The sequence below is a fragment of the Toxotes jaculatrix genome, chromosome 22 (assembly GCF_017976425.1).
Source record: "Toxotes jaculatrix isolate fToxJac2 chromosome 22, fToxJac2.pri, whole genome shotgun sequence".
NCBI lineage: Eukaryota > Metazoa > Chordata > Actinopteri > Toxotidae > Toxotes > Toxotes jaculatrix.
Window position 1 is genome coordinate 5623237 of NC_054415.1, and position 21294 is coordinate 5644530.

Below are 21294 nucleotides of genomic sequence, written 5' to 3' on the forward strand. Positions count from 1 at the left end.
AGAGGCCTCAACGGAGCCTTTAAATCTCACACATTTACACTCACTCTCATGATGTACCCAGCTTGTATTCTAGATCATTATTCTCATGTCTGGTATATGAATTATGCAGTAGGCAGACATCAAATGTTAATTTAAATTTAACCAAAATTCTTCTTCAAAATAGGCCACACAAAAATAGGCTGATTATTTTTTTTTTCATTCATGAGATGGTATTTTATTCTTTTCCCTCCAGAGCACAAGCAGGTAATTGTGTCAAAAAGACACTAATGAGAAGGAGACAGGCCACTGACATATATTTAAAGTACTGTATGATGGAAGCACAACAACAAACACAACATGTACTCTAGATGTCACAAGCCACGGCACACACGGGCTAAATTAAATGAGGCAATGGCGCCCCCTGCCTCTCAATTTAAAGACAGTTCTTTAACAGCAGATTAAGCCAAAGAAAGACAACAGAATGTTGTATTTGTAATGTGTATTTAAATTAAAAGACATACACCACTGAGACTTTCTTTTTAAGTATTTCAACTTTGACACAATGTAGCACAGAAAATATAGGCAGCCATTATTTTATTGACTCTGACAGTTCATATCTGCTTAGATCATCATGAAGCAACCATCAAAAAAACTAAGTGTGTTTTCAGAATGGTGTCTTTGTCCTTCGCCAGTGGCATAAGAAATCTGTACAGCAATCACACTTTCATTTTTTATTTATTGGTTTATTTAACAGTGACAGTGAAAAAAAGAAAAAAGAAAAACAAAATATACACACACACACACACACACACGGGACAAACAGAATAACAGCATACGATACTCTTTAACTAAATACAACCTTGGCAGTGCTTTATATTTTAAAATTTTTGTTGAGGCTGTCAAATAGGCACTTATTCAAGTCTTTGTTAATTTTTTAAGTTGCAGTGTGTGGTGTTGTTTTGGGTTAAATTTTAGTTTAAGTTGTGTTAATTTGTCCACAGCTTGTAAACTAATGGGTGGGCAAAATAATATCTTGTTTGTTTGCATGTTTTCACTACACAATATTAAAACCAGTCATACTACCACCGGTGCAGCTGTTTAGGGACAGTGGACACACAGATGATGGGAAATGACAGAGGGAATACTACAGTAACTACATCACAAACACAGCTGCACAGCTGTGTCATATTAGACTAACTGCAGATTAGCAGCATGTCTCAGCTGTGAGAACCAGGTACTTTTAAAAACCTTTTAAAAACTTAAAAAAAAAAAAACAGCTTGTGTTCAACAATTCTGCCTTTAAAGAACTGCTTTTTGAAAGTAGTTGCTGCATTTAAAGGACTTCCATAGAAACTGTAAACCACTGATAAGTGGTTAACACAACATTGTCTGTGTATAAAAAATAGTTTTCTTTCAACCACAAGAAATACCTCAGCCTGAACTGAAGATGCAAATAGCCTGTAATGTCTTCAAAGTGGTTGTAAAATGGCAAGACTGACACGGTAATGATTAACAGGCAAACTGATACCGACTGTTGAAACAGCTGTTAACTGTATGAGGTCTGCTGCATTTGAACACAAAAAACTATATGCCAGTACAAATACTCAATCGCAAACACATATAACTACTTGTAGGTGTAACAGAACACTTTTAACCCAGACACACACACACGTTACTAACAATATCATTTATTTTAAGAACTTATATAATTATTACAATGTTCGTTAAATGAGGATCTTTGGAATCTAGAACCCTCCTCTAAACACATATTTACAAATTTCACAGTGAATTTGGTGTATTTGGTTATAATGTCATGAGTAGTTGCGTCTTCAAACCCTGTTAATATTAATTTTCTCAAAGTAAAGACAACTCTGAAAGGGACACATGGAATCAAAAAAATATCATCATATTTAAAAAAAAAAAAAAAGAAAAGAAGCGGATGGAAGTATTCGATTAAGGCAGGGTACAGGCAAAGGAAACTTAGCCCCCCCCAAAATCCTGGGCTTTGACATCTATTTCCATCAACGACAGTGCAATAATGCAACACTCTATCAAGCTAAGTCTGTGGACTTCACAGATAGAAGTGTGATTGTATCTCAGTAATCAAAGGTAAATCCCTTCTAACCAGTGCACTCTACCTACTAGCTCCAATTACAAGCCCCAATAAGCATCTGTGTCATGATATTCAAAACGAAGGAGAAGTGCAAGGAGGTACGAGCTTCACATTCCTGCTCAGGGCTGACTGAAGTTTCACGGCGCCTCCTCTTTGTTGCTAATACCTTCTGGAGAGAAGTTGTTCTGCTGGGAAAATTTAAATAAAAGGCATCGGGGCAACAGGCGTAAGGCGACCTTTCTTAGCCCCGAGAAATGCAACCACTTTAAAGTCTCGTGAGGAACGGGAGGACGAGGTGGACCAGCACGGCGAGAAATAGGTGGTTGACAATTACAGCGAGAGCTCACATCAGTCCTGCCTCTGGGGTACGCAGCCTTCCATCTCCAGCACTTCAGGCCATCCCTCAAATTTGTTGGTGTCTGCGCTGTTCTTTATATGCTGGAGAGGGAAACACACACACATACTCACATTGTGTTTAATGTGAAACCAGAAATCCTGCATTGTCTTTATGATGAAATGGACATAAAAATAACACAAGCCAAACACGTAAAGTGTGAGAATACAGTGAACTGCCCAACAACTGACATGAACAGGGCTGGGTTGTACAGTGGCTCTGGTCAGCTAATAAAATGACCAATAACCAACAAAAAGCTTGTGACTCATTAGTGGTCTGTAGCTTAACATTTACACAGAGGTTATACAAGGCCTGCATTTCCTCATACACAATAATCACACTACAGACAGAAGAATGTGTTTAAAGAATGAATGGTATGTTCCTCAACTTTCACGGAAAAAAAAAAAACAAAAGCCTGACGTCACACTTTCTGGTCCATTTCGCGTTCACACAAGGAAACTTATGGAAACATTATTTTATTTTGGAGGCTGCTACAGCCAGTTATGGTGTACTTCCTGCGCTTGTAAATGTGACAGAATTAATGTGTCTTGTATTAATCACTGAAGACACATATATTCTCAATCATTCAGCTGAAATTGTGCAGTTCTTTGTTAAAGTATTGAGAGTAGATGTAAAAATAGGACTTTGTGGTTTGTGTTACCTGCTCAAATGGACTCTTGGTTTTGATGCCTTTCCCTCCTACGAAGATCCAGTTGTCCCGGAAGCCCAAATTACTGATAGCTGAGCTGCCCAGATCAGCAATCAGCTTCCTGGCCTCATCATTAAGTCTACAGAACAAAGAAGACAGTTACTTCATGACCACACCTGCAGCGACACTATGATAAGAGACAACTAAAGCAATTTAAATGAATCACGTGAATCTAAACTGTGTCAGTAAACAAGGGGATAAGGTGGAAAAAGCCCTTACTTTGTTGAGGGATCATCAAATGAGGCCATCATCACAACTGTCCCGTCCTCAATTTCCTTCAGGAATTTAATTAAGGGAGCCACATCTGCACAAGGTTACACAATGTATTAACACAATGTATAGTGTGTGTGTGTGTTATTAAATGTCCAAAACAAAGCAGTTCTGAAATACACTCACCTCCTGCCCACATATCAAAAAACTCTGTCTTCATAAGTTCCCCTGTTCTGCCTGTGTAGGAAAAAGATCCCATTTTAGACCACTCATTTCAATGGATTAACAATATCATTACAATAAATACACGAGGCAACAGACGGAGTATTCGAGCTGTTGTTTCTGATGTGTAAAGAACTCATTAAATACAACAGAACCAACATATTCTGCTGTGAAAAGGCTTACTGTTTTGTTTTTTTTTGTTTTTTTTTTATTAATGGCTCCATTCACTGTAGCACTTGTGGTGTGACACGTCCGTATCAGCAGCCGTTTAGATATACAACTATTTGACTTCAAGGAGTGGAACTGATATGGTTACCATTAACCAGGGCGATGTTGATTCCTCTACCCACATTGTTCTTCACACCGCTCATCAGTCTGCAGTGAAAAGACAGTGAGAGCAGAGACCACAGGGACATTTTTACTTCCTTGAGGAAAAGACTCTCTGGTGAAGCTGTATAGCTATGGAGAACAAACTTCTACATTCCCTTTGTTCTAAGTTCTCTTATTTATCATTTTACACACACTGTAACGTTGTTTTATACAGATTTGTGTTTAATGTATTTGTCAGCAACTAAAATAACAGCAATATAGTAAAAGCATCTTTGTAGAGAAAGTTATAAGTATGTAATTATTGGAAAATAAAAATAAAATAATTAATAAAAACATTAATTAAAGCTTAAAAACATCCTTTTAACTGCATAAAACTAGATATCAGTGTGTTATAAATGTGTGTATGCTGTGTATAAATGCTAACAGCGGAACTCAAAGTACAGTATTACAGTGGAGATATGTTTAAACAGCAGTTCTGCAACTCATTTTGCCACCTTTAACAAACATGACGCCAGCTGAGACATTTACAGATGAGATTTGCTTTACAAACGTCACAAAGCGTAAATGAACAGTTATGCCTTCAGCTGTCGTCATTATCAACTCATGTTTTGATTTTACTTCTGACTCTATTGTTGTTAGCAGTGGTGAGGTTGTTTTGCTATTAGGTGATGAATAAATTAATGTATAAAATATATATTTTTTATCTTGTTTTGTCTAAACATGTCAAAAATCCATATTTCCAATCTATAATCATGAGAAACAGAGAAAAGTAGTAAATCTTCAAATTTCAGAAGCTGGAACAGGTGGACATTTGATATTTTTGACTGCTGCTGAGTTATGAAATGCAGCACTGAGTAAACAGCCATCCAGAGGTCTTCTATGCTCTCTCCAATTATTAATATGACACCCATGCACTTAAAAAAAACGTGTTTGTCAGTTCTGTTTACATCTACGCAAAAAAATCCTTTATGTTAAACTAAGAACCAGTTGGACGCAGTTGGAAAGCACTTCCCATATGACCTCCAATGAACCCCACAAGTTCGTAGATGGTACAAACATGTTTACATAATAGGTTTGTGTAGTAAAACTTAAACTTGACTCATTCCTGTATCCCCAAAACTATAAACAGTATGAGAAGTGATGAAAAAAAAGGAAAAAAATAAAGTGTTTCTAAACATGTTAAAATGTCAATTCACTTACAGTTTGTCCTCCAGACAGATTCTGGGCCCCACCACACTTGCCGCTCCACTTGCCATCTTGAAGGCAAAGTGTCCGAGCGGACATGCCTTGGACAGCCCACACTTGTGCCTGACCGGCTTTGTTGCTGTGAACAGAAAACTCCATTTACACATCAAGTAGCAGGTAGCAAAATATCAGGTGACAGGTGATCCAGTCACATAAGCCTATTCACAAGAAAAGTACAGGCACAGAACAAAAAGCAACGGTACAACTTAAACTCTACCAAAAGGAATCTATTTACACCCTAAATGTCAAATTCTAAGCTTAACACACACCTTAAATTGTGTAGTGTGTTTGTGAGTGACACAAGCTCAGTTTTACCATTCATGTGTCAACTGGTAGAGCAAGATTAGAAAACAGGAGAGGAATATGTGTTAAAACAGATCAGTTACTGAGAAAACAAAGGTAAAAGACGATATAATAAGCATACTTACAGCCTTCGTTCGCTGGCACAGATCTGGCTGAAAAGCAAAAATGATATAAGTTCAGTGACCGCCTAAATTTTGCTCATTTCAACACAACTGGATGGGAAGCCACGAGCAGCGCTGGTATCAGAATGTCACATTTAGCTGCAGAAATGTGGCCACAACAGGCCACAATACTGAAACACAGCCGATACCTTGTCACTTCCTCTGTGCAGCTTCTCAGGGCAGCATCTGCAAGTTTCAGACTGCCATAAATGTTACTCACACATCATGCTGCTCAGTTTGAAATCCGTGTTTATCTCCAGCAGCTGGAAAGCCAGGAACACAGCTAGGAAGAATGCAATGATGAGCGCCGCCAACTTCAGAAAACCTGAAAATGGACAGATAATAAGATGACATTAAGATATTTTAAAGATTCTGCCCTGGCCTTATATGCTACTATGTACTAAACTATTACTGTTTAGCTTTACTTACCGCCAGCCCTGACCATCTTAACGAGCCTCCAGCCACTTTTAACACTGCTAGAAACCTGTAGTAATGAAACACACCATACGTTTGTCGGGTTTAAGTGTTTTTTCTGTGCCTCCTCAGTCTACAGAGGGTAGACAGGGGGCCGTAACAGCTGTAGGGCGACGCTAACTTCAGCGGACGTTGGTTGCTAACGGCTGCAATAAGACACTCGGCTTACACAGAAAGTTAGTCTGCTGTTTTAAAGTTAAAAAGTCAAATTTAGCTTTACTGGGCTGTTTATTTCACGGCAAGTGGGCCTTTATAGTGCACTTAACTTACAGCTAGAGTTAGCTGACTGACTGATACTGTATAATAGCTTGGGGGCTAAATTTTGAAAAGCTACGTTTAGTCGTCAGCTGTGAAACTTCCTCGCCTGCGCCCAGGCTTGCTAACTGACACCCAAGGGACTCCAACGGTTGTTCGCTAATACCAACATTTGTATTAAACGTTAGTAAGTGTCCTCTGGACCGGCGCTCACACTTTCCTTACCTGCTCGATTGCCACGGTAACCGCACGTCGTGAGGCTGCTCGCGATGTCCAGAACCGACAGGACAGAATCGTGTAATGACAGTTGTGGAAGCTGGACGAGCGAAATAATGGACAGAGGTCCCACTCTGTCGGAGAAACCGAGGACGAACGAGCGGGCAGACCCGAGGACTAGTGAAGCGGCCAGAAACGAAACTGCGCGTTCAGAAATAATTTATTTATTATTTTTTTAAATCTTGTTTTTATTTTCTTTTTAAAAACAAATATTTATTATAGTAAGTATCCTCAGGGTTTTTACAAAACCCTGAGGAGAAACTAACAAGTATGCAAGCGATAAAAAAGGGATTTTAAACAATTTAAGCAATATCACATTCATGCAGATGTGATAATTTATTTAAAAAAAAACAAAGCAAATGTGAATGAAAACAACACTTCCTTTACAACGTCTCATTCGTAAAACATTTTTTTTTAAAAAGCATATAAATAATACAGACAGTTTCAGTGTCAATTTGTTCTGATAGTTTTGAGGGTGGTTTAATACATTTGTATATGTGTGTGTGAAATATTTCACCAAAAAAACTTATATCATCAATAAATGTAACAATAACCCCATACTGACTATTTTACCTTCAGTTATCTCACGAGTAAGATATCTGTCAACACAATATCTCTGTTTCCGTCACACCAACTTCCTGCTCTGTCTTCTTCTCTGCTCACTTTTAAACAGATGGGACAGGTTCCGGCACCGCCAGTGCCATCTGATGGGAGGAAGCTTTGAAGCAAAAGTTTATTGCGCAATTAAACCAATTGTGGATTATTTTAAACTGTAATACACTCAACGGGATGAAAATATAATAATATGCAATAATTTATTTTTCTCAAATGTTTTAGGATTGTCATGTTTGTTTTCACATTTAACAGAAGTAAAAAGGTGGTGCAAAACAGAGTAAAATAATAAAAAAAAATACTGTACAAATCAGAGTAAGCAAAGTAAAGCAATAACATGAAGTAAGCTCAATAAATTAAGACATTTAACATTTTCATGTTTGTCATTCAAATCCTCAGAACTCAGACACAAAGGTTGCTCCCATCCAAATACGAGGGACTGGTCCAACGAAACGTAGTTGACAGTCTTTTTCAGCACAGCTGGTTTCAATCCTGAATCTCTGTTATGTCCATAAAAATGTGTCATGTGTCATTCAAGAAGATCCTGTCAAAATAAGAACAAACATTTAAGTATACTTGGGGAAATCACACAATCTAAAAGAGATTTTGAGCTCTAAGTCTTACATCATCTGAGTCCTGTTGGCAGGCCGTGCCATTGCTGCTGGTCCCACTCTCGAGATCGGCTGTGACAAAGTTCTCATCATCCTGTATCTGGAGGTTGGAGAAACGGTAAACGGGTGTCCTGTAGAGGGCGACAGGAAACCATAATGGCCAGATCCTTCTCGGAAGGTGTACATGCAGTACACAGAATCTGTGTGTTCAGCTCACCTGTTTCTAGAAACCACTCTCTTGACAGCAAGCAGAGCAGAAACGATAGCTACCAGCACGATGACTCCTGCTCCTGCGCACACCAGGATCAACACCAGCCTCTCCCGCTGGAAAATGCAATGCAAACAGCTGTTACATCCCTAGACACTTAAACATGAGGAATTGATAGTACACAAGCTGACAAATCTACTGACCGGCGTGTCAAAGTCTGCGTCTGGAGACGATGACTTGGCAGGTGGGCCGGGGCTGGGTTTAACGCCACAGGGTCTGATGACTGTCTGCACTGCAAGCTGAGGAGTGAAGCCTCCCTCACACTTATCACTCGGGACCTTGCGATACCTACAAACACAGTCACAAGTGTGTGAGTGCGTAGAGGATGTGTGTGCCTCTTCAATTTAAAAAGGAGTGACCATCGTTACCCTGCTGTCAGCAGCTCATCCTCCTCTCCATTCAAACAGATCTCCAAAGTTTTATTTGCAGCGTTGGGTTGTCTCACACACTCTGATGTGTTTACATGACGATAGTAGCCATAGTCACTGTAAAGGACAGAAAGTGTGTTCACCCGGGAATATGCTCCATGCTGTGGGGACCTGAGAGATATTTCTCCATCTCATCACTGATAACATGTTACAAATGAGCTGACTTACCATAAGTAGTCTTCTCTGGTACACAGGCAGGGGCTTTGCTTCTTGCTCACCACAAAGCTTTTCCCATTTCTGCATACAGATTGTTTCTTTAGCCTCCTGTATGTCTCCTTGGCTCCCAGGACACAGCCGTTTCTCTCCGAGTCCCCTCCTTCTGTAGAATGAGCCAGCCACTCTTCATAGTCCTGGTCGTTACCTGATGAAGCGGATGATGACCAATCAGAATACAATTTACAGTTTAACACTCAAAAGAAACAAAGTCATTCACTTTCATTGGATTCTGATGCTGATGTTGCTAAATACAGATTGGTGCTCAGATGTACATGAGCATAACTGTTTTCTAACTGAGAATAAAGTACAAACAAAAATCACATGAATGAATTAACCAAAACTGTACTAACTTTGGCATAAAACAAGAAAAAAAGCAAGAGCCACAAGACAAGCAGGAGAGGAACCATTAAAACATGAAGTGGTCTGACACATTCCCTTTTTAGTCATGCGTCCTGTTTTCAGAGCATCCTGGTTTGTCAAATGTAATACAAAAAAAAAAATGCAGAAAAAAGAGGAACATGCCTAAGTCTCATAAGTTCTTAGTCACTTGGGTTATGGAGAGTTCCAGGTCATGGGTTGTTTCTGTACTGTGAAGGAGCAGGACAGATAGGGCAGATATGGTGATAGATGGAATAACACCAACTTGACTCACACTCTCTGGTAATGAGGCTCTGGAAATCAATGGTGACGGCCACCCACATGGGCTGCCCGTCGTCCTCCGGCCGGAAGCCCCACACGCTGACGTTCATGGCCTTGGTGCCTGGCTCAGAGGCCAGGCCTGCGAAGAAGAAGGGCTGATCAGTGAAGTTATACGACTTCCAGCACTGGCCCTCGTCTGTGGAGAACCTGGTGACGAGAGATGGTGGCAGAACAATTTAGCCATAAAGAAATGTAGTATAACTCTAACTCTCACTGATAAATAATACTCTTGTTTAATTGTGCATGAGGTAAAAATATCTGCTCAGTACTTGATAGTTTTCACTTGTCCTTCCCGCTGAGCCTCCACAGCCACAATGAGACCACCAGAGTCCAATATGCTGTAGTGGTGAGGTCCCCTCAGTGTCCCCCTCCAGTTATAACCCCCATCTGAGGAAACAAACACATCTGGGTGCTGCGATGATGACAGAGAATCACCCACAGTGCCTGAAAAACAGAGAAGATAATCCCAATATATATTTCAGTCATCATCACGTTAGATTTTCAGCTGATCATTGACAACTTAATCAGATTCTGAAAGCTGAAAAAGGGTAGGGTGTTACTGGAAGTTGTGTTCCGTGGAACAAAAGCTGCAGTTCAATTACCATGGGCAATTACAAGACCAATAGCAGTTGGTTCAGACAGAGCCAACATGGGAACTATTCGGTTGTTTCTACTGTGTTCTCCGTGAATGTGAAGGTTGCACTGATGGAAAAACACACACACATACAAAAAGCATTTCAGTGAACAATGACAAACTTGAACAACTTAATTCCAATGCACACAAATGCAAACAGGGATTGACTTGTATCTGCCTGTAACGTACATTCTGAATTTGCTCTTCACAGTCCACATTCTCAGGTTTCTTAAGTTGTCGCCACATTCCTCCTCTGTTAAAGGAAATGACAGATCTTATACGGCCATCTGCAACAAAACACAGTGTTAAGGTCGTAATTCACTATGATATCAAAGTGAAAAGTCAAATGAAAGACTGAATCACATTGCTCTGCAGTGCTTAGAGAAGTGGTTCCCAAAATAGTGGGGGGCTCTCTTATCCTTGCTTCTTTCATGTGAAATACTGTAGGCCTACAATCTTTTAGGCCTCTAAAAATATTCAAATGAAACTGAAAAAGGAACAACACTCCCCACTCCCTGGCTTAAAGGAATTCCATTATATTATTTAGCTTTAATGAGTACAGTGTTGTTGTAGGTGATAGAAAAAATGGCCAGTGCAACAAAAATAAGATCCAAGTTGTAAAACTACGTATGATTTAATCAAATCAATGTGAAAACATAGGGCAGATGCATGTGTGTGTATATCCAGATGGATGAAGAGATGGAAGGCCTACCCTCGTCTAGCCTATTAGTGAGGTACACTCCTCTCAGTGAGGTGATGTTGGTGAAGTCGCTCTTCCTCTGTCCATCAAACAGATGGCGCTCCAGGGATTTGGAGAACAAGATCCCACGATCGTCTGACGTGTACATGGTCCCAAAGTAGGTATCTGGAGTAAAACAAACTGTGAATTTTAGTCTCTCTCCTCAGTAAGTCACAGAATAATAATAATTTTGTACTCCATTTTGGGTCGAGGTGCGCAGTAGATTTCACTCATGAAGTTCAGTTTGCTTGTCACGATTAGTCATATAAAAACAGTTGTATAATATCTTCTATGAATAATGCTTGCCATCAGGGTTATCTAAGCTTGGACTTGGAGATTAAAAAAATATTTCAGAAAGCCTGGGTTAAACCTGGAGTTGTGTTTGTTTTATTAGTAGTAACGCCTCAAATTGCAATAAATGACTTAACATCATTTAATTGTTAAATCTCTATGTGTAGCGCCTGGTGTCAGTTGATGCCACGCTGACACAAACTTTTCAGCACCAGCATAATAACAACACGTCATCGTCAATCATATTTTAAGTGTGCGAAGCCCACACACGTGTCAGCTAACGCCTGAAGGACAAGCTCGGCTGAGGAAGGTGATGGACGTGGTTCACTTTTCTAGTATGTGTGAGCATGTTGGTGTTACACCCTGATCCCAAGATATGTTTGTCAGCTTTTGCAGTGTAACCTAAATCTCCCTCCCTCAAGCCAACAAAAGATAAAGCCCCTCTACCCCATATCTCCCCTATTTATCTCAGCAGTACAAAAGTCCCCATCACCTAACCCATCCAGCACTAACTGGAGCACTTTCCAGGGGGAAAAAAAATAGCAATAACAGAGGAAACCAATAGATTGTGAGTGAGAAATGAGAGACTGAAAGAGGAAGAGACAAGGAGTGAGAAAGGAGAGAGAAGGAAAAGAACAAAGACTGGGCAGCTGGACCTGCAAGCACAAACACACTCAGTATGATGGAATGATTTGTCAGCAACAGCAAGAACTTGTGAAACCAGTCTGGTCTTTACCGTTGAGCTTTTCCATTACAACAAAAGGGGCTGAGAGAGATATAACTTCTGTCAAGTTGTGCTCATAACACGGGCATATTTGCAAATATGTGTCAAGCATGTTTTTAAGGTCATTTTTTAAAAGTAGGTGTGAGCTTGTGTATGGGCAAAGGGATTAACTGTGTGTGTGTGTGTATAGTCTCTTACCTCCCGGGTTGTCCACATGCATGAAGAGCATGTCCTCGTCTCCATCCAGGATGGAGTAGAACTGCAAACACACACACATATATATCATAATGAGGGATACGGAGAACATGTGGGTGAGAAAATCAAGAGAAAATATTTGTGATGACTAATTTGCTCTTTGTCATAAACCTTGTCTAATCATCGTGAGACACAGTGTGTGTTTGTGCTGTCAACAAGATGTTGTGGGTGTGTAACTGTTGGGGGGGGAGGGTTGTTTCGCCATAGCAGATGTGTGGCCCGTCTGTGTTGAAAAAGGAAATGTTGCCATTGATGTTTCTACTAGAGGTGAAATAATTTCTACAGTACAGCCACAAAAGGCATGTGTGTGTCTGTGTAAGTGACATACTTGGCAGGAGAGTTTCACAGTTTCCCAGCAACTCCAAGTGTGAGTCAAATGTGACAAAGGAACTAATTATATCAACATCTGTGCAAATCCTGTGGTAGGGCTGGGCACCTGTGGTGGGTTGTCTAAACATTAATCATTATTCAGGAATTTTGCCTAAATAAAATAGTCTAACACAGGTATAATTGTTAATGAAATAAGGAACTATCTGACCAACAAATAAGTAAACAAGGTTACAAATCTGACCAGACATTCAATGAAAGTCAACATATTTTGAATTTAAATAATTGTTTCTCACCTGCTCAGTGGAAGCAGAAGGCAGCAGCGCTCGACTGAAGCTATCTCCTTGGTCTGAAGAGAAATACATGACACGAGGGGATCTCTGGGAGCGACGAAAAGCAGAGTGCTCTATAAATACTCACTGATTTATGAACAGAACAACAGAAAGTGTGTTGTAATTTTAATGTGTTAGTGTAACATTAGTGGTCTCTGTGTGGGTGTCTAAAGAGGGTTCATTTGGGTTTCATTATACAAATGCAGAAAGTTCCCACAGACCCACAGAGTGTACAGCTGTCTGGATCGGTGTGTGTGTGTGTGACACTTCATGTCGGAGCTTACCGAATCTTCCATCACAGAGAAGAAGAGAAAGGCTCCTATGTAGCCGAAACTGTAGATGTCCTCGTGGATTGTGGTGAAGGTCTTCCCCAGATCCTTTGTCCTCTTCAGCAGTAAGTCTCCCCTCTCGTCTGCCTCAACTACAGCAACAAGAAGCAAGACTAGGTCATAAGAATATGATTGTGCTCAATGGGAAGTCTGAACTTTTCTAGGATCATATATAAACTGGAATTCATCAGTCCAGAGGAACAAATTTCATTTATTCTATGTGCACATCTCATTTACACAGGTTCTTTATTGTATTTTGTATCGTGTGGACGGTAATTGTAGTTGTTAGTGTCTCCTTTTGTATGATCGTGTTTTTGTTGTTCTATGTTTCCTTGCCACAAAAAGATTTTCCTCTAATGGGCCAATAAAGAGCTACATAGCATTTCTAACAGCCATGTAATGGTGTTCATTTTATTTCACATACATAACAAGACACTTTTCTACGTTGAAAGTGCATTTCCTGCAGTTTCCTACCTGCCCCCACTCGAATGCAGCTGAAGAACAAATTAACACCAGCGCCCCTGTTGGAAAGAGGAAGTTAAAAAACTTTCACAAACACCAAAAATGTCACAAGAACACAGAAACTATTTTTGACGAAGATGTTTTTTGCCAACTCTGCTGCATATTCCTGAACTAGAGATTTCACAAAATATATGGTTTATACATGTTTCTTTAGACACACTGGGACATGGTGTGTGTGTTTTTTATTTCCTGTTTCTTCTCACCATGAGAAAGAATGCACTCCATCATGAACTTTTGTCCACCTGGCACCAAAGTCCAGAGAGAGCCACAGACCGCCCTGCATGTCAGGAAGGAACAGAGGAATGTTTACCTTTACTTTAAGGTGTGTGTTTGATGTGTGAGAGTGTGTGGGCACAATGTCACACATGCACAGAGCAAGTGAAACCACTGTGAGACCTTCAACATTTGGGAGAAAAACAGCCGGTGGAGTGGACAATTAAAAGAAAGAAAAAATGCGGTCAGCTGTGTCGACTCACATCGATGCTGAGAGCCACAAGGTAGTCAGGGTTGAGGAAGTGATACGTGATTGGCTGAGCCAAATGGAAGGGCAGTTGGATGAACTTGAAGGTTGCACCGGCATCAGTGGAGGTGAAGACGATCCCCCCTGGGTTGTCCACCACCGGTGTGTCGGCTGTCAATATCACCTGTCGATTGAAATCAGTTCAAAGCAAATCTGAGGTGTGAGGATAGTTGTCAGGTTTGATGACAGATTATTAAAATAAGTTAACACGCTGAAAATATCAAAATGAAATTGTCCAGTACCGCACATCTTTAGCTTTGGCAATAGTTTTTTTGGATGAAAGGGGAAAACATTCTCATTCTGAACTAATTCTAATTAGCTGAACAGTAAAAATTGTGTTTCATGCTTCTGTTACTGCGCCAAAGTGTTTACACGTCAAAACATCTCTGTGGGTGTATTTTTGAACAGCCACCGCTCCACAGACAAGACATGAGCAAAAGCGGTTTGAAAGTCAAGATGTGGCACAAGTTGTGCAGACAGCAGAACAAAATGTGAGATGTCTTTACACTTTTGTGAGGCAATAACACACACACACACACACACACACACACACACACACACACACACACACACACACACACACACACTTCCCTGTGTATGAGCAGGTTCCCCAACTGAAACTCTTAACAGCTCACAAAAAGAAAGCCACATGTCACAAGCGTTAACTTACGGAGCTGCCTGGTCCAACACTGACTCCAAACTCCTGCCTTATGAAAGTGTTGTTGATACGGTGGGAAATATCATGGAACGACTTTCCATAATCCGTACTGATGAGAGAGGAAATAAAAATCAAGCTTTTGCTGTATGAGTTCTGCACAGATGTGCGGGACAGATGTGCTTCTATGATGCATTTTCCTGTTAAATGTAAGACACAAACTCACCTTCTGTAAAGCCGTGAGGAGCCTCCTTCTAGAAAAGAATCGATAGGAGCACTAATTGTAGACAGCACCAGGATCACCTAGGAAATATAGCAATGTGATTAAAACACATTCATCAAATTATGAGGGTCCACCCTTACAAACCCAAGATTAAGAAAGCTATCATTTAAATTTGCATATGACATACAATACTTTTTCCATTTCTAAATACGGAGGGAAATCGTTTAAATAAAACTAATAAATTTCAGACCAGTTTTGTGAAGCTGAAACAATGAAACTGCACAGACTGCAACAGATAAGACCATAGTGTTTTTGAGTCAGACTGTGTGTCTACAAAGACAAGTGGGCAGCATGTTGTGTTTTATAAGGATGATGTGATGGTTGCAGTACTTTATGTAGCACAAAGATACTCACTCCTGTACCATCGCCCACCCATGTGAGAATTACATAGGAGCCATCATCACCGTTAAACCCGGTCTAGGAGGAGGAGAGAGGAGAGAGACTCACATTTCTGACCGTATCACTTATAAAGTTTTAAAATAATAATAAAAAACCCTAAGCCCTATTTATTCACACAGTTTCCACTTCCAGTGATGGTCTAACAACTTGGCTTGCAAAATGGGCTTCATAGGCTTATAAATGTAATAAAAGAATGTTCAATGGTTCATTATCACATTGGTCAAAATCTCATTTAGCATCATAATCATGTTTAAAATGTCAGTTCAGTTTGCTGTCTATTACAGTTTCACTTGTTTATTATGTTTCTGAAGAAAAATCTTACCTTGCATACTCTGAAACTTTGCAAAAATAAAAGGAGATAACAGCTGTGAAAATTATCACTTCACAGAAACAACTTGTTTCCTGTTTTCCTGTTTAAACTCCTATGATTCAAAAGATTAAATGACTTATTTGATGGACACTGCCCTGTCTATTGACCAAGCCCTTCCCAGCCTCAGAACAATGTCACACACTTTAAACACACCTTACCTCGTGTGTATTGTGATCCAGAACTTTGTGTTCGGCCGTGGTGAGGCTGAGCCGGCAGGAGGTGAAGGGAGGACCGTGAGAAAGCTTGGATGTACCTGATGAGCTGCTGGTTTCCCTCCTGGAGCGTGCGCGCACTTGGCCCTGGCTCTCATCATGCTGAGTCCGGTGGAAAGTCACCGTCCTCCCCCCGCGGCTTCTGCCTTCAGCGCCCAGAAGACAAACGCACACCCCGCCAAGGACCACAAGTCTCCAGATCATATCCGATGGGAAAATAGGGAGACCTCACAAAAAATATGAGTACCAGTGACAGAGATGCCTGCCGATACTGACTGCGTTAATAATCTTGCGCTCTAAAGGAAGGTAGGGGTGGGAAGTGCTTGCACGGGTCATTAACATAAAAAGTGCTGTGTGAGGTGGCGCGTCCTCCGCCAGCAGGTGTTTCTGCCCGCATCTAAGTGACCTGAGCTGCAGGGAGGATTTACATGTCATGACTATTTGACGGAAACGCACCTTGTGGCCGCTTGAAACCAGTGCAAGAAGGAGACGCTACTGAATTCAAAGTGACTAACTGTGATCAGTTTGCGGTGCGTTGTCAAAAATATTATTGGAATAACGGAATGCAGAGGGGGAAAAAAATGCATAACAGCAGTGGTGAAGTTTTTGTGAAGGGCCGGCACTGCAGCATCACAGCCTCATTTTTCTCTCTGATTTCATTTGTAGTGGGCACAACTGAACACAAGGGGACGTGGTGTTTTCATCCATAACGCTTCACTTGCTGAGTGAACATCAAACTCTCAGGTGCCAAAGTGCCTCCGGGCGGGTTCTGTTCTGGATCCTTCTAGTTATGCCTGCGTTTTAGTTGTTCGATTGAATACCGAGTAAAACAAATAAGTTAGCTGCATGTGTGTTTGAAGACGCAGTACATCGGACACTTTATCAGATAAATGAGCAGTGCAGCGGATTACGCACAGCTGTTTTGCCGCTGGCGTTTTCTGCTACGATGGAAAGTTACTACTCGAGTTTTGTTTTTTTCCTTTTTACCATAATAGTTATTCGGATATTTGTTCCACGGTGAACTAATGGGCGGTATAAGAGATATGAAACTTGAAATAGTGTAGAGGAGGAGGAGGAAAAAGAAGAGACCAAAGCAAGAAAGACTCATCCTCAGATTGTCCTTTGGCTTGAGTCAATACTTCACTACACATTTTATTCATTTTAATCTTTTCAAGATGTTTTGTATTTTGAAATAATCTCCGGGACCAAATTAGTGACAAAAGTATGCAATCATAACCTATTAGTTATATTGGTTCCACATGTTTAAGGGAGGGGAAACTACACATAAAATAGAAGAGGTCAAACAGCCAAGCTGAACGAAGCTGCTTCGTGAGAACTTGAGGTGACGTGCATGCATATTTGCATAAGTGCAGATCTTAGCACTGTTACCCCTGATAGAGAAAAGGCCTCACAGGAAGCTGTAACACTTCCTCACATTTCAGGCAGAAACAGAGGACAGAACCACGTGTCCACTGAGGAGGGCTGTATGGACAAGACACTGTTAACATGTTGGTCTTTAAAGTCGTGTGCCTTCCATGGCTCAAGCTCCATAAATGCTGAATCCTACATTTCGCAGTGCAGTAGTATACTTAGTCTGCAGCATGTTCCTTCCAGAGAAGCATTGTTTACTTGAAAATGACTCACCGCCCACCCATTTGCAAAGTTATTACATCACGGTTTTTTCTGTAGCTTTTAGTTTTTAAAAAAAGTGTTTTCAGTCACCAGAAAAGGAAGCTCCTCTGCTAAAAGCTACAGCACGGATTCAGTCACTGGCAGTGCTGAATCAGTGTAGAAGAGTTTGTACGCCACAAAAATCAACACCAACAAAATCCACTTAATCTGTACAGCATAATGACACCCTCTGTGCTTTGACCCTGGCATAAAAAAAAAAAAAAACTTTTTATGGGAAAAGATGGAATCTGGTTCCATCTGGTTCTGAGAAAGAGGAACTAGTCTGAATCATATGGAAATTGGGCCATAAAACCAAAAACACTTGGGGAAGAAGATTTTAAAATCCTGCACAGAGCAGAGAGAGAGAGAGTTCTCAGGGGGGGCTCTTCTCTTTGCCTAACTGCTTTCATATGAATATTTGATGTGTTCACACATAGTCACAGACCACAGCAACATGCCATCCAGACTATAGGGCTGCTGTTGCACAATCACACATCTGATGAGTGATCTCCAATTGAACTGCTTTCTAACCTCACAAATTGGTTTGTTTTCTAAAGCTTGGGCCGTGTTGGGACCCGTTAGTCTTGTGGTCTGATGAATCCCTTTGATAAGATAATGAGATAATTGCGATACTGAAATACAAATAAACTTGACATAACTTGACTATCTAACATTGTACACAGCTGCTTAGAAACTGTGCAGCAGGGCACTTGGATTAAAAGGATCATGTCTTCATTCAATTCAGACAAAAATCATGTTCTGATGTGTTTTTCCTGTTTTAACGTGGAAATACCTTGCAGGGCGACTATAATGCTCTGTTGGTTCGTCCTTTCGTTCCTTCTGTGTCTTAGAGGAGGCTGCAGTATACTTGCACTCATTACAGTAGTTCAGTTCATTTTAATTCCTTTTATTTAAAAAAAAACATCAGAATGTACACATCAACCCGAGAAGTGAAGAACCTTTCTCGTTATTAGTGCAAATCATTGTTCAGTAGTGCCGTTACATTTGTCGTCAGATTTCTTGTTGCTCTTACACAAACTAGCTGCTACAGAGTTGGACAGCAGATGATTCAAAGCAGGACTCACAGAGACATTCCACTTAGGCATCCATTAGTAAACTGTCAAGTGTAGAGCTTATTCAAAGGGCACAACACGTCCAACAAGCTCAACACAACAATGACCTAGATAGTCAGCAATGGGACCAGTCCAGCTAGTATCTCCAGTAAATATGAAGTCTCACGCTCTCTTGATCCATTGCCATGGTGTCCAACATGTCCACCCAGTGGACATTTTTTTAAATTGTGACCAAGATGTTCCCGCTATGAGCCGATGTTTTTAGTCACCGTCGACCCTCTCTGGCGGATGCTTGATGACAGCTCTCTCTGTGTCTGGTGGTCCAGCTCCAGTATGTAGTTGTGGTTCTGGGCGTACATTAGCCCGCCAAAGGAGTCTACTATTCCATAAATGACTGCAAGGACAGTCAGCGCGGTTCCAATAAAATACAACTTAAGGACTGCTGTCACCATGGTTCCAGTGGAAAGAGACAGTTGGCTGCAGGGGGGGGAAAATGAGTTAATTACTGTATTTTCTGGAGATATTTATTTAACATAGTTCGATAGAGTGTTCATATAGTCAGTCAAAAATTTAGTAAAAAATACATTTTGGATAATATTTTTAACACCTGCACATTCTGAACGAACTATCATAGCAGCTACACAGTGCATTTCAATACAGCAATTTGTAGAGGATTAAGAGAAAGGGCTTGTGTTTGCAGGGGAATTAAAAGGAAGCTATGGTTACACGACCGCAAACAAGACCACATCAGCAGGAAGAACCAAGAATTAGGCTAGTGGTGCATTTAAAGACTGCTGGAAAATATAATTGACAATAGTGAGAAATCGAAAACGAATTATTTTGACTGGAAATGTTGCATTTTGCATTTTGACACCAGAATCTCCGGGTAATTTGCGCAAGGTAGAAAATATTTGATATTTATATGTCGAAGTGATGCGTACGACAAAATTCTTCTTATTTTTTCAGACTCCATTTGGCCGTAAAACATCCAGGAGTCGCTTCCGAAATAACAGCCATCAGACAACACCGCTGTTAACAAGAGTTAATGTATTTTAGTTTTCTACATTGTTCACTTTAAAGGGATCCAAATCAAAAACAGGCGACTGAGAAAAGAACCTGAAGGCAACAAGACTCGGAGCACATGGGTTCACAAACGATAAAAAGGAAGACAGCACAGCGAGAATAAGCCTGAATTGCTGTCTAACTTTCAGTTACCTGTTTAACAGTGGGCACAGTTTCGTTGGCAGATCGCACCTCAAGCCTCGTCGATCGTTGGTGTCTGTCCTCGGCTGTTTTCTTCCGTCTCGTAGCTTGAAGGGCTTCTCAGCAGACCTCCAGCAGCCTCCGCGAAATGCGATGCGTAAAGCTGCGCTGTTTTCTTTAGTAACACGACGAGTAACTTATTCCCAAAAGGAGGAGCTCAATCCAACATCTGCTGCCTGCCTCCCTCCCTCCGAAGCATCAAAGCAGTGTTGAGATTAATCTAGCAGTGGCTCACTTTGTCAAGAAAGAAGCAGGCAATTTCCTGATTGTACTCACAGTAGACTCAGGAAATTTGTGTGTATTCAGGTGGCACAGTCAGACCTCCGCTATAATTTAAAGCATTTTGAAGCATTTGTAGGTGGTCGAGTTGTATTGTGGGTAATGTAGGCTCCACTTTTTGACCAGAGAGGGAAAAAATCCTGAAATAAAAAAAAAAAAGACAATATTTCTGCTTCTGTTTTATTAATTTTGACATTGCCATAGGAGAGCAATAGAAATCAGTGGACTCTTCAAAGTGAGAAAAGTTAATCCTGAGGCGAACATGAGCGTCTGAATCACATTTTATGACAACATATATAATAGCTGCTACGACATTTCCTGTAAACCACAAATGTCGACCTCATGGTGACGCTGGAGGCAAAGGCAGGGGATCCTCAGGGGACAATGAGTGTGCCTGTGAGTACAAAACTTTATGACAATACATCCAAAAATATTGATACTGTTGGATGTAATGTCTGGATTGAGCTCTTGAAGTTTAGCTGTTTTTTTCTTTGAATGACACAGTTTTTTTCCAGTTCCGTAAAAGGTATAAATAAAAAAAATAAATACATCAAATCCTTATAGAAAATCTTTTTAACGGCTTTATGTCCCACAGGCAGCCAAAAAGATAAAGAGTCAGATTAACTAATAGGCTGACGTTTAGAAATGAAGGAAAGTGTTGGGCAACTGTTTCACTGACTCATAGCCCAAGAGTTAATCAGCATGACAAAATGTCCCACTTTCACATTACATTTTCATCACATACTCATACACCTTGATGGGCTCGCTCAGACCTGTTCCTACCTCACCAGCTCCCACGCTTTAAAAACTTTCTTGTATCAGAAAAATGAACAGATACAATCTAGGGATTTCCAAATGTCACACAGCAGAGTGGAGATTCCAGAATTTTACACCAGAAAAAGTACCCATCC

The 21294-nt window shown here is 40.6% G+C and overlaps 2 protein-coding genes and 1 long non-coding RNA gene across 3 annotated transcripts; all 3 read right to left on the reverse strand.

Annotated features, from left to right (window-relative positions):
* Positions 1 to 679: 679 nt before the first annotated feature.
* On the reverse strand, positions 680 to 6731 carry fam3c (FAM3 metabolism regulating signaling molecule C). Its single transcript, XM_041030432.1, has 10 exons — positions 6621 to 6731; positions 6096 to 6150; positions 5887 to 5991; positions 5631 to 5657; positions 5158 to 5281; positions 3944 to 4002; positions 3592 to 3642; positions 3415 to 3499; positions 3148 to 3274; positions 680 to 2530 (listed from the first exon to the last, which is right to left on the reverse strand). Exons 2-10 carry the CDS (start codon positions 6109 to 6111, stop codon positions 2441 to 2443), a joined length of 684 nt encoding a protein of 227 aa, XP_040886366.1. The 5' UTR covers positions 6112 to 6150; positions 6621 to 6731; the 3' UTR covers positions 680 to 2440.
* A 139-nt stretch (positions 6732 to 6870) lies between these two features.
* si:dkey-159a18.1 (sortilin) lies at positions 6871 to 16439 on the reverse strand. Its single transcript, XM_041030529.1, has 21 exons — positions 16044 to 16439; positions 15471 to 15533; positions 15060 to 15136; positions 14849 to 14945; positions 14135 to 14302; positions 13862 to 13935; positions 13611 to 13657; positions 13092 to 13228; positions 12772 to 12855; positions 12092 to 12152; positions 10852 to 11004; positions 10329 to 10426; positions 10108 to 10207; positions 9775 to 9949; positions 9459 to 9652; positions 8759 to 8951; positions 8531 to 8647; positions 8306 to 8450; positions 8112 to 8218; positions 7908 to 8025; positions 6871 to 7827 (listed from the first exon to the last, which is right to left on the reverse strand). Exons 1-21 carry the CDS (start codon positions 16299 to 16301, stop codon positions 7813 to 7815), a joined length of 2481 nt encoding a protein of 826 aa, XP_040886463.1. The 5' UTR covers positions 16302 to 16439; the 3' UTR covers positions 6871 to 7812.
* Positions 16440 to 18659: 2220 nt separating this feature from the next.
* LOC121175895 lies at positions 18660 to 20605 on the reverse strand. Its single transcript, XR_005892817.1, has 2 exons — positions 20057 to 20605; positions 18660 to 19318 (listed from the first exon to the last, which is right to left on the reverse strand). It is a non-coding gene; the product is annotated as an uncharacterized LOC121175895 (long non-coding RNA).
* Positions 20606 to 21294: the final 689 nt, after the last annotated feature.

Coding starts and splice junctions, on each gene's coding strand:
- fam3c (XM_041030432.1), bottom strand. Junction 5,282..5,630: donor TGTGCCAGCGAACGAAGGCT/GTAAGTATGCTT, acceptor TTCTGTTCACAG/CAACAAAGCCGGTCAGGCAC. Junction 3,500..3,591: donor TTTTGATATGTGGGCAGGAG/GTGAGTGTATTT, acceptor AACCTTGTGCAG/ATGTGGCTCCCTTAATTAAA.
- si:dkey-159a18.1 (XM_041030529.1), bottom strand. CDS start 16,301: ATGATCTGGAGACTTGTGGTCCTTGGCGGGGTGTGCGTTTGTCTTCTG. Junction 15,137..15,470: donor GGGTGGGCGATGGTACAGGA/GTGAGTATCTTT, acceptor TATATTTCCTAG/GTGATCCTGGTGCTGTCTAC. Junction 12,856..13,091: donor TCTCTGTGATGGAAGATTCG/GTAAGCTCCGAC, acceptor CGTCGCTCCCAG/AGATCCCCTCGTGTCATGTA.